A 14,612-nucleotide genomic window follows, 5' to 3' on the forward strand; every position below is an offset into this window, starting at 1 on the left:
TCCCCGGGCGGCTGCCAGACCCTGTGCGGCAGCAGCAGTACCACCGCGGCCTAGAGGGGGAGGGCTGCAGCGGGCCTCGCAGGCCCCGCCTTCGGAGGGGCGGAGACGAGGGCGGGCCTGCGGGCCATACCAACTCTACATCGGGGGGGAAACGTGCGATTTCCTCTCGCTACACGTCACAGAGCCCAGGCAGATCGGCAGCAGGGTGGTCACGACGGAGGAAAAGCTTACCGCTCCCTCTTTCAGCCTCCTGGACGCAGGGTGTGAGGCCTGCGCGGGATGACGGTTCTCCGGCCGCCCTGGGTTCCCCCCGCGTTCCTCCTGTGGTGGACGCGGCCGGAGGGGGCGGGGCCCAGGAGGCGAAGGTCCTTAGGCGCTGCCGGGGACACCGCGGGCACACGCTCGCGGGTCTGGTTCGGCGTTGCGTCTGAGAGGCTCTAAGGCGGCGGCCGACGGCGGAGAGCGCTATGTTGTCGCGGGCAGCGTGCAGGTGAGACGCGGGCGCCGGGGCCCTGGGCGCTCCGCCGGGGGCTGCAGGTGTCCGGTGCGCGGTCGGGAGGCGGGCGCGGGGCGGGCCGCACGTGACCCGGGTGCCCTCTGTCTTCCAGCGCGGGCGCGAGGCTGGCCCCGGCCCTGGGGGCTCTGGGCTGCCGGCAGAAGCACAGCCTCCCCGACCTGCCTTACGACTACGGCGCCCTGGAGCCGCACATCAACGCCCAGATCATGGAGCTGCACCACTGCAAGCACCACGCGGCCTACGTGAACAACCTGAACGCCACGGAGGACAAGTACCGCGAGGCGCTGGCCAAGGGTGGGTGCCGGCGCCGCAGCCCCGCGCCGTCTCCGGACCCCCGAGTTCGCCCCGCACGAGGGCCGCCCCCAAATAATGATCCTCCCCATTGTAGGAGAGTGTCTTGTGTCTTGACTGGTTTGTTTAAACTTTTCTTACCGTCCCAGAAAACAGAATCCCACGGAGGAAGTTGTGAGTTTGTGTTAAGCCCTTTTTCTTACCCATATTGGTGAGTTGTAAGAGAAGCTCTAGCTCCTGTTTGCATATAAGCATTTAAAATTTGCACTCGTTATGTAAAGTGCTCTTGGAAATTTTTGGACTCTCAGGTAGGTTTGCCAATCATTAGCAGGAGGTCTGAGGGCACCCATACACTTGTGGCCCAGATGCAAGTGCTCTTGAGTGTTGGGGTCAGTCCTGAAAGGTGGCCTGGGGCTTTGCTGTCCCCACTTCCTCTCTGTGTCTGGGCCTCAAGTGGAGGAGGACAGCCTCTCTGCCTCCTTTTTCAAGTGTATTGTAGCTTTAAGCAAGCAGTGTCAGGTGTGGTCCCTCAGATGGTGGGAGAAGGAAGGAGACTGCTAGGTGATAGGAACAGTGGTCCTTGACATCTTCCTGGAACTTCCTGAGAGTCCAGTGACTGGGAGATTCCTTGTATCCTGAGCTGCCCCGCACTGTGAAACTTGATTTACTTTATGCGGGAGAGAAGAGGCAGGAGTCAGCATTATGATGTTCATTACCAAAAAAGCACTTAACCTGGCTGTGAGACAGGTCAGGCCCCTGTGGACTTGGTTTCTGTATTTAATTTAGGGGTTAAAGTTCACAAGAAAAATAGTCATTCTGTGGGAAACAATATTTGTAAATTGAATTAAAATATAATATGGAGTTAACTTTTATTTTGGTACCAGGAATTGAACCCAGGGATGCTTAACCACTGAGCCACATCCCCAGCTCTTTTAATTTTTCACTTTGAGACAAGGTCTTACTAAGTTGTTTAGGGAAGTTGCTGAGGCTGGCTTTGAACTTGTAATCCTCCTGTCTCAGCCTCCTAGGCTTCATTAAGTTGCTGAGGCTGGCTTTGAACTTGTAATACTCCTGTCTCAGCCTTCTAAATCATTGGAGTTATAGGCACCTGGTTGTTTTTTCTTTTCTTTTTAAGTGCTGAGTTGATAAAATCAGTAGTGTATGGATTTTTGGGTTTATGGCTCTGAAGGTGTATATGGGAATATTGTTTTAATATCTCTGTAAATAATAAATTGTTTTCGTTCCATTAGTTTGCACAACTGCAAAATAATTGATAGTTGTTTTCAGACTATATTGCTTGATAAACTACACAGTAAAGAAAATTTTCTTTTTTTCAAAAAAGTGTTTTTGTTGCATTTCAAGCCTATGAAATTTGTTAAGCAATTTTCAGAGTGAAGTTTGGTTGACAAGGGGCATCTAGTGGACAGATGTAGTATTTCAGCCAAATTGTGTTTGAGGTAAATAAAAGGCTACACCTAAAGAGGAGGAAGTTACCACATTCTGGAAGATTTGCTTGCAACAGTTAGATGATTTGAATACGGGAAAAGGCTGTGATTTAGGAAATAACAAACGTGTGATGTGGTAATGGGGAAGCTGGGAAGTTGTGAAAGTATTTCCAGCAAGGCAACATCTGACACCTGTCTTTCCAATATTTTAAAGACATCTTAGTTTTAATCCCTTTCTTGTGGAATCAAAGCTTTGCTTCCTTAATGATATCACTGAAAAAAAAGTTGTTGTATTGCAGTATTATATTGCAGAGTTTCTTTTACATAGAAATTATATTTTTGAAATTATTATCAAGTAAATTTTCATATCTCCAATATTGTGATAAGAGTATAAATAAAATAACTTAATAATCTCATCATAACTGTCTTTTCAACCAAAAGTTCTTACCTTTTTTTATTGCATTTCAGGGGAAAACCCTGATCTGAAACAAAAAAAAGTTAAACTTCAGAAAAGTCTTAAGAGCTTTAAATTGGCTAAGTAAACTTTAAGATGTTGAGATTATTATTTTTTATTTTTTTGAGATATTGAGGATTAAGGGTATTGAACCTAGGGTTGGCATATATCAGGGAAGCACTGAGCTACTTCTCCAGCCCCCCCTTTTTTTTTTGGTACTAAGGATTGAACTCGGGCACTGTACCACTGGGTCACATTCCAAACCCTTTTTTGTATTTTATTTAGAGACAGGGTCTCACTGAGTTGCTTAGTGCCTGGTTTATTTATTTATTTATTTATTTTTAAAATTTTTTTTAATATTTATTATTTTTTAGTTCTCAGCGGACACAACATCTTTGTTGGTATGTGGTGCTGAGGATCGAACCCGGGCCGCACGCATGCCAGGCGAGCGCGCTACCGCTTGAGCCACATCCCCAGCCCAGTGCCTGGTTTTTGCTGAGGCTGGCTTTGAATTCTTTATCCTCCTGCCTCAGCCTCCCGAGCTGCTGGGGTTATAGGCCTGTACCACTGCGTTTAGCCCCCAGCCCTTTTTATTCTATTTTGAGACATGGTCTTGTTAAATTGCCCAGGCTAGCCTTGAATTTACAGTGTTTCAGCTTCAGCCTTCAAGTAGCCAGGGTTACATATGTGCATTACTTGCCCAGCTTAAAATGTTGAGTTTATTAAATTATCTCTTAGTAAACATGTTTCTTTTTCATTTAGGAAAAACAAGCTGGGCATGCTGGCCCATGCCTATAATCCCAGAGACTGGAGGCTGAGGCAGGAGGATAAAAAAATCTGAGGCTAGCATCAGTAATTTAGTGAGAACCTCAAGAACTTACTGTTTAAGCACCCCTGGGTTTAATCCCTAGTACTGCAACAACAAAAAAGCATAAAACCTGTATTTACATTTTTAGGGTGACTCCAAGGAAAATTAACAAGGGAAACACTGATTTATAAATATATTTTTATACATTTTTTTAAAAAAATTATTTTATTTGAATATTTATTTTTTAGTTGTAGTTGGATACAATATCTTTATTTACTTATTTTTATGTGGTATTGAAAATCGAACCCAGGGCCTCTCATGTGCTAGGTGAGCACTCTACCACTGAGCCACAACTCCAGCTTGCTAAACAAGTAGGTGAAATAAGAAAATCCTAAGAGGTTATCTGTGGATTCAGTATCACTTAATCCTCTCCTCCTGAATTGCTAACAATTGGAGATTTGGCCTTGTTTCAGAAGATAGAATTTCTTAACTAGGTTCTTTTTTTATTTCCAGCCTTCAGTACTGTGGGTTAAACTCTCCAGCACTTTTTTTTTTTTTTTATGTTTTATTTTGAGACAGAATCTTGCTAAGTTGCCCAGGCTGGCCTTCAATTTGTGATCCTCCTGCCTCAGCCTCTGAAGTCGCTGGAATGACAGGCATGCCCCACCTTACCTGCACCTAGACGTTCAGAACAGGGGTTGAGAACTTTTTCTACACTTCCAGCTCCTGGAGAGCAGAGCTCCAGTGGTTCGCTTTCACTTTGCTTTTCTTGGTAATTTGAATAGTAAGAACTTGGTACATTTTGTACAGGGAATTTCTGTTTTCTCAGTACTTCAGTTAATCTGTAGTTTCTGGAAGGAGCAGAAAAAAACTTATTTCACCTACTTGTTTAGCAAGCTGGAGAAAAACCTTTTTGGTTTCAGTTTATTTTATCTAGTGTTTTGAGAATATATCCAGATTATCCAAATATGACATTCTTTTTTGTTAAACTATAGATTGGAGAAAGTTTTTTTTTCCCCTCAGAAATTGTACTCAAGGACTAGGGTTGTAGCTCAGTGGTAGAACACTTGCCTAGCATGTGTGAGGCACTGGGTTCGATCCTCAGCACCACATAAATATAAATAAAACAAAGGTATGTTAGTGCTGTGCACCAACTATAACAAAAAAAAAAAAAAGAAAAAATTGTATTCAATGTATTTTTTTCTTGCCATTTTTCTTTTTTTAAATTTTATTTATTTTCATTACATATTCAATGTATTTAATCATCTAGTGAATCAACAAATATTTATTGAGTGCCTGCTGTGTAGGTGGCAGTGGGTAGTGTGTTAGGAATTGAGAACCGAAGTCATACACAAAAGCCACTGTGCCAGTGACTTGGGAGACTGGGGCAGGGGGATCTCAAGTTTGAGGCATGAAAATGGCCGAAGATATAGTTCAGTGGTAGAACACTCCTGGGTTCAATCTCCAGTACGAAAAAACAAACACACAACAAAACCAAACTACCTCCTCCACCGGGAGACAGATGAAGCAGTGTGCCAGGAGTTATACCGCCTTCTAGGAGAGATGGGATGCAGTCTGGAGGGGTGATGGGAACTGCCAGCTTGTATATCCTGGCCAAAGTCTGGTGAGTGCTGTTTGGAGACATGAGAAGAGGCAGAGGGTGAAGCCTAAGCCCTCAGCTGGGAAGTGGTTCCAGCGGAGGCAGCAGTGGTCATCCTTGGCAGGGAGGGGGCGTGCTGAGCTTGTCTTGGAAGGCTCCCCGGCCAGTGTGGCTGGCAAAGGATCAGGTGACAGGTGACATGCCGCCTTACAGCTAGGTGTAAGACTTGGGGCGGTTCCTAGTGAGAAGGGACATCTTTTGGAAACAGGACTGTGGCTCCAAAGTAGGTGGGAGATGCTAGTGCTGTTCACCAACAGGTAGCAGCAAAGTTGGGGAGAAGGGATTGGATTCTGGATGTCTTTTTTGAGAGGGGTACGGGGGATTGAATCCAGCTTCCTCCCAGCCATTTTTATTTTTTAATTTTTGAGATAGGGTCTTTTTAGGTCATAGAGGCCGGCCTTGAACTTGCAATTCTGCTGTGGCTTTCAGAGTTGCTGCCATTACAGGCGTGCACCACTGTGTCCTTAAAGGAGAGCTGGCTTTGCTGATGGGTATGCTAGTGGATTGGGTGTAAGGTGTGAAAGGAGAAGAATTAAAGGTGACATCGATGTCCTGTGGGACAGCTGGCGTTCACTGAGATGGTGTCTGCCATAGGAGTAAGTTTGGGGTTGCAAATCAGGAGTTCAGTATGAATAAGTTGAGTTTTTTGTTAATGTCACTTTAAAACGTTTCCCAGTATTTGTCTGTCTTGAAATGAGAACTGAAAGTTTCCCTGTTGCAGGTACACTGAGCCGTGCATTTTAGCTCGTTTACTGTACTTTCTTTGCTCTCTTTAGTGTTTTATTTGCCGAAGTCTTTTTTATCCAAGAGAACCCTCAGCCTTTGGTGGTCAGGAGTGAATTTTCTCCTAGCTTTACCTTCTCTGCTGTGCTCACCAGTTCTGCATGTGATTAATTGAACTGAAAATCCACTGGGTGTATAATTTGGGGAGAGTCCGATTTTTGATAGAATCTGAAATTGCTGAATTTTAGAACAAACAAGCTGGTACAATTATCTGCTAACTCACAAAGGAAAAAAAAAAAACAGTGTTAGAGTGATTAAAGAATAAAAATGTTTTAAAAATGTGTTTGCTTTTTTACATTTCAGGAGATGTTACCGCTCAGGTAGCCCTTCAACCTGCACTGAAGTTCAATGGCGGAGGTCATATCAATCACACCATTTTCTGGACAAATTTGAGTCCTAATGGTGGTGGAGAACCCAAAGGTTGGTATATATTGGTTCACCTTATCTGTATATTTGCACAGTAGTAAAGATTCCTGATTTTTTTTTTTTCCCCTTTGGTGCTGGGGATTGAAGCCAGGATCTCATGCATGCCAAGAGTATACCCTACTCCTGAGCTATATCCCCAGTGCATTGTTGATTTTCTTGTTACCATAATTCTCCCTAAAGTACCATACTGGCATATTTTTCATAGCAAGGGGCATAGCAGAGTTGTAACTTTTGAAGGGAAAGACTAGGAAAGGAGAATACATTCAGGTAGTTACGTCCTCAGTTTTTACACACACGATTTCACTACAGTGCCCTTTCTTGGTTTAAATATTAGGGAAAGACTGAGAAACAGTTTTTAGAAAGGATTAACTTTCACTTACTAGCCTGGGATGTCCAGGGTAAGATACTGTGTGAGACAGAGGGAATAATGGGGCTGTTTTCAAAACTAAATGTAAAGTGCTTAGAAAGGTGTCTGTGTCATTAATGTTCCTGTTATGAGGTCACTTGTCACAAAAAATTAGGTTTTCCAGGTGTTTTTAAAAAATTACAAATAGGGCTGAAGTAGTAGCTCAGTGGTAGAACACTTGCCTAGCATGTGTGAGACCCTGGGTTTGTGCCCAGCACTGCAAAAATTAAAAACAAAACAAACTGCTGCAGGTAACGAGGGGCACACAGAGCAGTGTCTGGTTCACTGTCTTTGTCAGTGTGGCTGTCTGACTCATTATTCCACCACCCCCCCGCACCACCCCCAGCCGAAGGTATGAAGCATAAGTACAAGTCTCTTGTTTTTTCAATACAAGAGTTTCTGGAAGCCATCAAATGTGGCTTTGGTTCCTTTTAGAGTTTAAGGAGAAGCTGACAGCTGTCTCTGTTGGAGCCCATAAGTCTGGACTCCTTACACATGCCCTAAGTTTCTGTGATTTTATTGTTTTTTTTTTTTAAGCATATATATATATTAGTTGTAGATAGACACAACAACTTTATTTTACTTATTATTATTCTTTTTTTATGTAGTGCTGAGGATCAAAACCAGTGCCTCACAGGTGCTAGTCAAGCGCTCTACCACTGAGCCCCAGCCCTTACTGTTTGTTTTTAATCAGTGTTATCCAAGGCAGCTTATCTTATGCCTGCAAAGTTTCCTTTGGGGTGATATTAAATGGGGGAATAAGTCTGGGAAAGTGGATAATTTATTTCTTCTGAATGAGGCCTTATAATTGAGATTTAATGCTTTTGAGGTTTGTCAGCTACCAGAATATCAGATATACCTATATTCAACCAATGGTTTTGGCATTCTTTGCCATTTTGTATTATCTGTACCATTTGATTCCATTTGCACTTATAAAAGATGATTACTTTTAAGCCAGTAGTCTATGAAAAGTGAGATATGACCCAGTTGATTTAGTTGATATGCTCAATGTAGAATTGATTCTACAGTGCTACAGAATAAAAAGTTTATGGCTCTCTTTTCCATTTTTTGCAGTATAGTGGATAGAACCTCTTGCATGCTAAGTAAGTGCTGTACTACTGAGCTATATCCCAGCCCAGTTATAGCTCTTAAAGTATACCTTTAATTCGGTAATAGAAGGGAAAATCACCCTGTTTAAAACAATCACGATAAGAAGATCAAGCCTGGCACAGTGGTGCATGCCTGTAATCCCAGTGACTCAGGAGGCTGAAGCAGGAGGAAAGATCTAGGATGCCTTGGAGAACTGAATAACAGCCATAACTTTTTTTTTTTTTTTTTTTTTTTTAAATTTTGGTACTAAGGATTGATCTTGGGGGCAGTCAGCCCCTGAGCTATACTCCAGCCCTATTTTGTATTTTATTTAGAGACAAGGTCTCACTGGGTTGCTTAGCACCTCGTTTTTGCTGAGGCTGGCTTTGAACCCGCGATCCTCCTGCTTCAGCCACAGCCACCTGAGCTGCTGGGATTATAGGTGTGTGCCACTGTGCCTGGCCAGCCATAACTTTTTATTCCCCAATGGAGACATAGAGTAAGTAGGCTAGAAGTCAAAGTAAAATTTTCTATTGAGGGGGAAAGTTTTAAAAAAAGCAATGGAAAATGAATGTATTCAGTGGTAGAAATAGCACAGTGAGGGGCTGGGGATGTGGCTCAAGTGGTAACACACTCGCCTGTCATGCGTGGGGAACTGGGTTCAATCCTCAGCACCACATAAAAAAATAAAATAAAGATGTTGTGTCCACCGAAAACTAAAAAATAAATATTAAAAAAAATTCTCTCTCTCTCTCTCTCTCTCTCTCTCTCTCTAAAAAAAAGAAAGAAAGAAAGAAAGAAATAGCTCAGTGAATAAAGAAATCCCTAATGGTATTAGACTAGCTTCACTAAGAACCATGTGGATCATAAGTGTGAAACTATATATCCTGTTGTCAGCAGAAGGAAAGCTGGTGTGGTGTGTGCTGGATTATGTTTATCTTCTTGGGCCATGTGACAAGAATATTTTAATATACATAATATTTTATTGTAATTGTTGAAATCTGTTTGTGTTTTGGATCTTTTTTTATAGGAGAGTTGCTGGAAGCTATCAAACGTGACTTTGGTTCTTTTGACAAGTTTAAGGAGAAGCTGACAACTGTCTGTGCTGGTGTCCAGGGCTCAGGTTGGGGTTGGCTCGGTTTCAATAAGGAGCAGGGACGCTTGCAGATTGCTGCCTGTGCTAATCAGGATCCATTGCAAGGAACAACAGGTTAGATTTAAAAACTGCTACTTATTTCCTTTGGGAGATGTGGTTTATGTAGGCATGTAACTAGGAATAAGGAAAACTAACAGTGTTTAAACTTACCATGAATATATAATAGTTTAAACAAATCTTATACCCAGAGTCTTGAGTAGGTAAAAAATGCTCCAAGAGTCTGCTGTTTTGTAAAATATCAGATGTAAATTTTGTAGATACACTAACAATCATTTTAATCTAGATCCTACTTTGTTCTACAGAGAATCAGTATTAGTTTAATTACTTATATGCACTAAAATAAAAAACTGTAACTAGATGACAAGAGGGAAGCTCAAGTGGAGCAAGGCCCACATCTTTTCCAGTGCTCTCCCCTTTGCCAGAACTTTTGGTTAGGCTGAGGCGAGAACTCGAGTTTCCACACTCTACCTATCTGCTGGTCTTGGTATGTGTAAGTATTTGACTTGGAAACTCTGGGCTGGACTCGGCAAATCCATTTTTTCTGTTGAGTCTAACTGAATTGGTAACCCCAAATAACATGTCACCGGAGAGGATAGGATACAGAGTCAGAAGTCATAGGCAGTCAGCTGGGGCTCTAAGCTGTGATGGAATGAATTTTACCTGATTTCTGAACATTAAGCAGCGGTAGTTCTCTGCCACATCCCCCCTTGCACTCACCCGACTCACTTCCCTGACACGCTCAGATTTTGCTGGAATCTAAACAGTTCTTTTGGAAAAGTCCCAAAAGAATCAAAGAGTTGTGAGCCTGAAGGTTGCAGAGTCTGGTGCAGCTCAGGGTGCCTGTTGGGAAGATTGGTTTCTATGGATCTGAGCACAATGCTTCTTTCTCTCCTGCTTGGAGAAAGCCCATCGGATGATAAGGCATGACTTTTTACATATTGGGAAAAATCATGAAATTTTTTTGCTGCTTTTTTAATGATAAATTGATAGCAACACATCTCACAACTGGTCAAGACATACTGTTGAGAATTATTTTGGTAGAAGAGTTTGAGAGTTTTTTTTCCTTTTTAATTTGGTGCCTATGGTTGTATCTAATGGTGGGATTTGTTAACATATTCATACATGCACATAGTATAATAATATAATTTGGCCAATATATTCCCCAGTATTTTCCCTTTCCTCCTCCCTCCTTGGATCTCTTCCTCTATTGATCTCCCTTCAATTGCCGTGAGATCCCCCCATCTTTCTTTTCCTTCTTCCTCTCTAGCTTTTAGATCTGAGAGAAAACATATGACCCTTGACCCTTCTGAGTTTGGCTTATTTCGTTTAATATAAGGTTCTCAAGTTTCATCTATTTTCCTGTAAATGATAATTTTTTTTATGACTGAATAAAACTCCATTTATTTATATGTTTATTTTTAGTTGTAGGTGGACACAATACCTTTATTTTTTATTTATTTATTTTTTTGGTGGAATCTTGGGGAATACCTTTATTTTATTTATTTATATGTGGTGCTGAGGATCAAATCCAGGGCCTCACACATACTAGGCGAGCACTACTGCTGAGCCACAACCCCAGTCCCCATTTTTTGTATATACCACATTTTATTTATCCATTGATGGACACCTAGGCTGGTTCCTAGTTTGTCTGTTGTGGACTGTGCTGCTACAAACATGGACGTGCCTGTGTCTTTTTTTATGGATAGAACTGAGTGCTTCATTTACCTTATTTGATTTCTGAAAATAGTATGTTGTCTTCTTCAGTCCTTTTCCTTGTAAACTTGCTCTTTTATTAGTGCCTCATAACTGGTGTTTACTCCCTAAGACTAGAGTTAGCTTTGGGGAGCAGAGCAGGTTTCTCATAAGCACCCAAGTTCTCATGCCTTTTGGAAGAGACAACAAAGCCTCAACCATATCCCCGCCCCGAGACATAGCACATCCTTACTGTGGCATCTGAGACCACTGTGAGGAAGGCTGGGGACTGGTTGGTTCTTCTATGAATCTGTTGGTATTTTAAAAACAGCTATTAAAGTATGGTAGTTACTTGATTTTCCCAAGTCTTTTTTTTTTTAATTGAGATTGAACTCGGGACTGTGCTACTTCTAGACTATGTCCCCAGCAGTTTTCATTTTGAGACAGGGTCTTGCTAAGTTGCCCAGGCTGGGTTCAAACTTGAGATTTTTCTGCCTCAGCCTCCCAAGTAGCTGGGATTCAATTCTAATTCAATAATTTTTTTCAATTTATCACATTTTCTTCTGAAGTAAAGTTTAAAATCTTTTATTTATAGGAATATTCTTACACAAAAAATAAGAAACAGCGAGGCACAGTGGTGCATGCCTGTAATCCCAGCAGCTCAGGAGGCTGAGGCAGGAGGATCGTGAGTTCAAAGCCCGCCTCAGCAACAGTGAGGCACTAAGCAACTCAGTGAGACCCTGTCTCTAAATAAAATTTAAAAAAGGGCTGGAGACATGGCTCAGTGGTTGAGTTCCCCCAAGTTCTGGTACCCCCCTCCCCCCAAAAGAAGGAAAGAAAGAAAGAATAAACAAATAGGTAAAATTGTTGTAAATGGTATTTTTGTGTGCATAGAATAATAAAATTTAAATTGAGAAGCTATAATGTTTTAGATTGAAATTGAAAGATTTTTTTCTTTTTTCTCTTCTTTCTGGTAGGTCTTATCCCACTGCTGGGGATTGATGTATGGGAGCATGCTTATTATCTTCAGTATAAAAATGTCAGACCTGATTATCTAAAAGCTATTTGGAATGTAATCAACTGGGAGAATGTAACTGAAAGGTACATGGCGTGCAAAAAGTAAAACATCATCATTATATTGAGTATGTTAAACTCCTTATGACTATTTTTGTAGTAGAGTACTGCAGTATACTAACAAGGCACTTGATTACAGCATTTATTGATGTTGATGATATATGATGACATATGATGATTCATTGATGTTCGCATATTTGATAACAATAATTTAGTGCTATGAATATAATTTCCTATTTTAAAATTTTGTTATTAGGCAACTGTTTGAGAATCATTACTGCTCTGTATAATTTAATCTTAACTGAACATTTTTGTCAGAGAGCTAAACTTACTAGTGGTTTATAATTGTCATCAAAGAACAATAAAAAATATTCTATCCTATATTTGGGGGCTTGTGGGAAAGGCTTTGTAATTCTATTCTGTTGCACTTAGAGAAAAATGTAATCTTTTGCCCCAGTTGTCACAGTAAAATAGGAAACTGATATTTCTCTTTTGTTGAAAATTGTTCTTTTCGTTTATGTAATAGTGCTCTGTCTAGTGGTACTTCTGATGGCTATCACCCAATGATATGGTGATGGTCTGTGGTCACATGTATAAATAGCTAACATCATCTTGTCATTTAAAAACTATATGACTTACTGCTGATTGAAAGCTGCTTTATTATAAGAAGATAATTATGCATCTGGACTTATGAAAGACTGGTGTAAAATTTTGTTCTTGAACACAGAAGTATATATTTATAAAAGTGCTGTAGGTGGGCACATCGGGGCCTGGTTGGCACTGCCGAAAGTGGGGACCTCAGGGTGAGGCCATGGGCATTCTGGGGCACTCCCCATCTCTCCGTCCTGTTGAAGGGCCTCCCTCTCCTGAGAGCTGTGCTGGCCACAAGCCACCTTCCCTAGTCAGGCAAATGGACTTCTGCCTGGCGTCAGCACTGTGTCCCCTCAGATGATTTCTTTCCAAAGACGTGCTTTATATTTCTGTTTTCTTCTAAAGAATGTATAGCCATTCCAAAACCTTTATATCATTTTTCAACAAAGGGAAAACTCCCCATGATCAGTGACAGCATTTCAGCTCACGTTCCAGGTAGTTCTGCGCAGGAGCACCGTATACCTGCTGTTCACATGGCAGGCAGGCAGGCAGGCATTCTGCTGGTATCTGTGTGGCCATGTCACAGGTCCCCATCTTTCATCATCTTCCTCATTATCTTTGATGGCTATATGGCTTTTATCAATTGGGCATTTCTTAATTTATTTCATAGTTTTATTACTGAATATTTCATTTCTTCTGTTATTTATTATCCGTTTTGCTCTTGTGAGTATCCTAATCTCCTATTGGGATGTTTTCTTTATATGTAGGTTTTTTTCTTAACCTATTTAGTAATGTTTTCCCAAGGTCATTTTTAAACATTTTCCCCCCAACTTAATTTTTTTATTTCTTTTCATGGAAAAATGGAGTAACTTAGCAATTTCAATATTGAAGACTGAAGTTTAAAAAAAAAAAAAAACAGACCTTAAATTCAAGATACTTTTTCTTCACAGTTCAGTTAGAAAAGTATTTAGCTTTCTAATGTCAACAGTGTTGACTATTGATAAGGGTGTATGTGTGTGCGTGCGTGGATTGAAACACTCTAGAGATCGATTGCTGTCCTTTATATCACAGGGACATGGCTCTCATAGAGTGCAAATGGGGGGCATGTGGTTACCGCCGGCCTCTAATAGACCTTAGAGGAAAGTGGGACTTTCTGAGAGATGGGCTTTGGAATGCAAATCTGCTACATCAGGGTTTAACTTGAGCTACAAAGATTTGCAGAATCTACTGACACATAAAGCTTTGACTCTTAAGCTTTCAGATTTTAAAACAATTCAATGTTGAAATTTCTACGGGGCTCTATTTTTGCTCTGGCTTTCCTGTTGATGAGAATGATGTTTGTGCTCCTCCATGCTGGATGGAGGTTAGGAGACCAAGAGGATCTATGTACTCACGACTAGAATAGCCAGCAGAAGATGATGTTTAACTCTCTTTTCCATAATAGAAAAGAAAAACAAGTAAAATTTCCATTTTTCTTTTGAAAAGAACAAATATTGTTCGTGCAAGGATTTGTGTGACCAGATCAGCAGTGCCTGCCACAGTCTTAATTGTGCTGGAGGGAAACAAGCAAGTGATACAGATATTTTATTTTGAATTTGTTGCTTAAACTGTTGCGTAGTAATTAAATTTTCATGTTAAGAAATTGCTGTATCATGTCCCTCAATTTCATGGCCTTAAAATGAGATTTGAATTTGTGTTGAGCACCTTTAAAAAAGTAATAAAAAAAATATAAAATGAAGATTGATATGTGTTGTGAGTCATATCTGAAACTGGGTATAGATATATTTTATTTTCTATTTTAATTTCAAGGGAATTACTTTTGGGGGAAACTGTTAGGAAAATGATAAATTACTGTTCCTCCTTTTTAATCCTATGTTGCTGCTCCCAGCAAGCTGAGATCCTGTACTCTGAGATATGCACCAAACCCACTACCTGCTGGGTACTGGGTTTTCACCTTGTAAGGTCCAGGAAAGTTTTCATTTAATTCATTAAAGAAACATTGATTTTCCTATTGCAGTTGTGTAGTTTTCTGATTGTTAATAAAAGAATCTGTCAATTCTTCAAAGAGGTCTACATAATGCATATGGGTTACAAATGTTAATGATCCTTTAATGTTCTATCATTTTCACTGCTTTTCTGTGAAAAAGGAATACCAAATGAGAGTTGGTTGAAATTTTACTCTTAAAACCCAGAGGCACTGAGAATGGTGGTTCACACCTG

The 14,612-nt window shown here is 40.9% G+C and overlaps 1 protein-coding gene across 1 annotated transcript; it reads left to right on the forward strand.

Annotated features, from left to right (window-relative positions):
* The first annotated feature begins 351 nt into the window (after nucleotides 1-351).
* Sod2 (superoxide dismutase 2) lies at nucleotides 352-14,136 on the forward strand. The gene is made up of 5 exons (XM_026381974.2): nucleotides 352-490; nucleotides 609-811; nucleotides 6,262-6,378; nucleotides 8,910-9,089; nucleotides 11,705-14,136. The coding sequence occupies exons 1-5, from the start codon at nucleotides 468-470 to the stop codon at nucleotides 11,848-11,850; spliced, it is 669 nt and encodes a 222-aa protein (XP_026237759.1). The 5' UTR covers nucleotides 352-467; the 3' UTR covers nucleotides 11,851-14,136.
* Nucleotides 14,137-14,612: the final 476 nt, after the last annotated feature.

Source organism: Urocitellus parryii, chromosome 8 (assembly GCF_045843805.1).
Source record: "Urocitellus parryii isolate mUroPar1 chromosome 8, mUroPar1.hap1, whole genome shotgun sequence".
Taxonomy (NCBI): domain Eukaryota; kingdom Metazoa; phylum Chordata; class Mammalia; order Rodentia; family Sciuridae; genus Urocitellus; species Urocitellus parryii.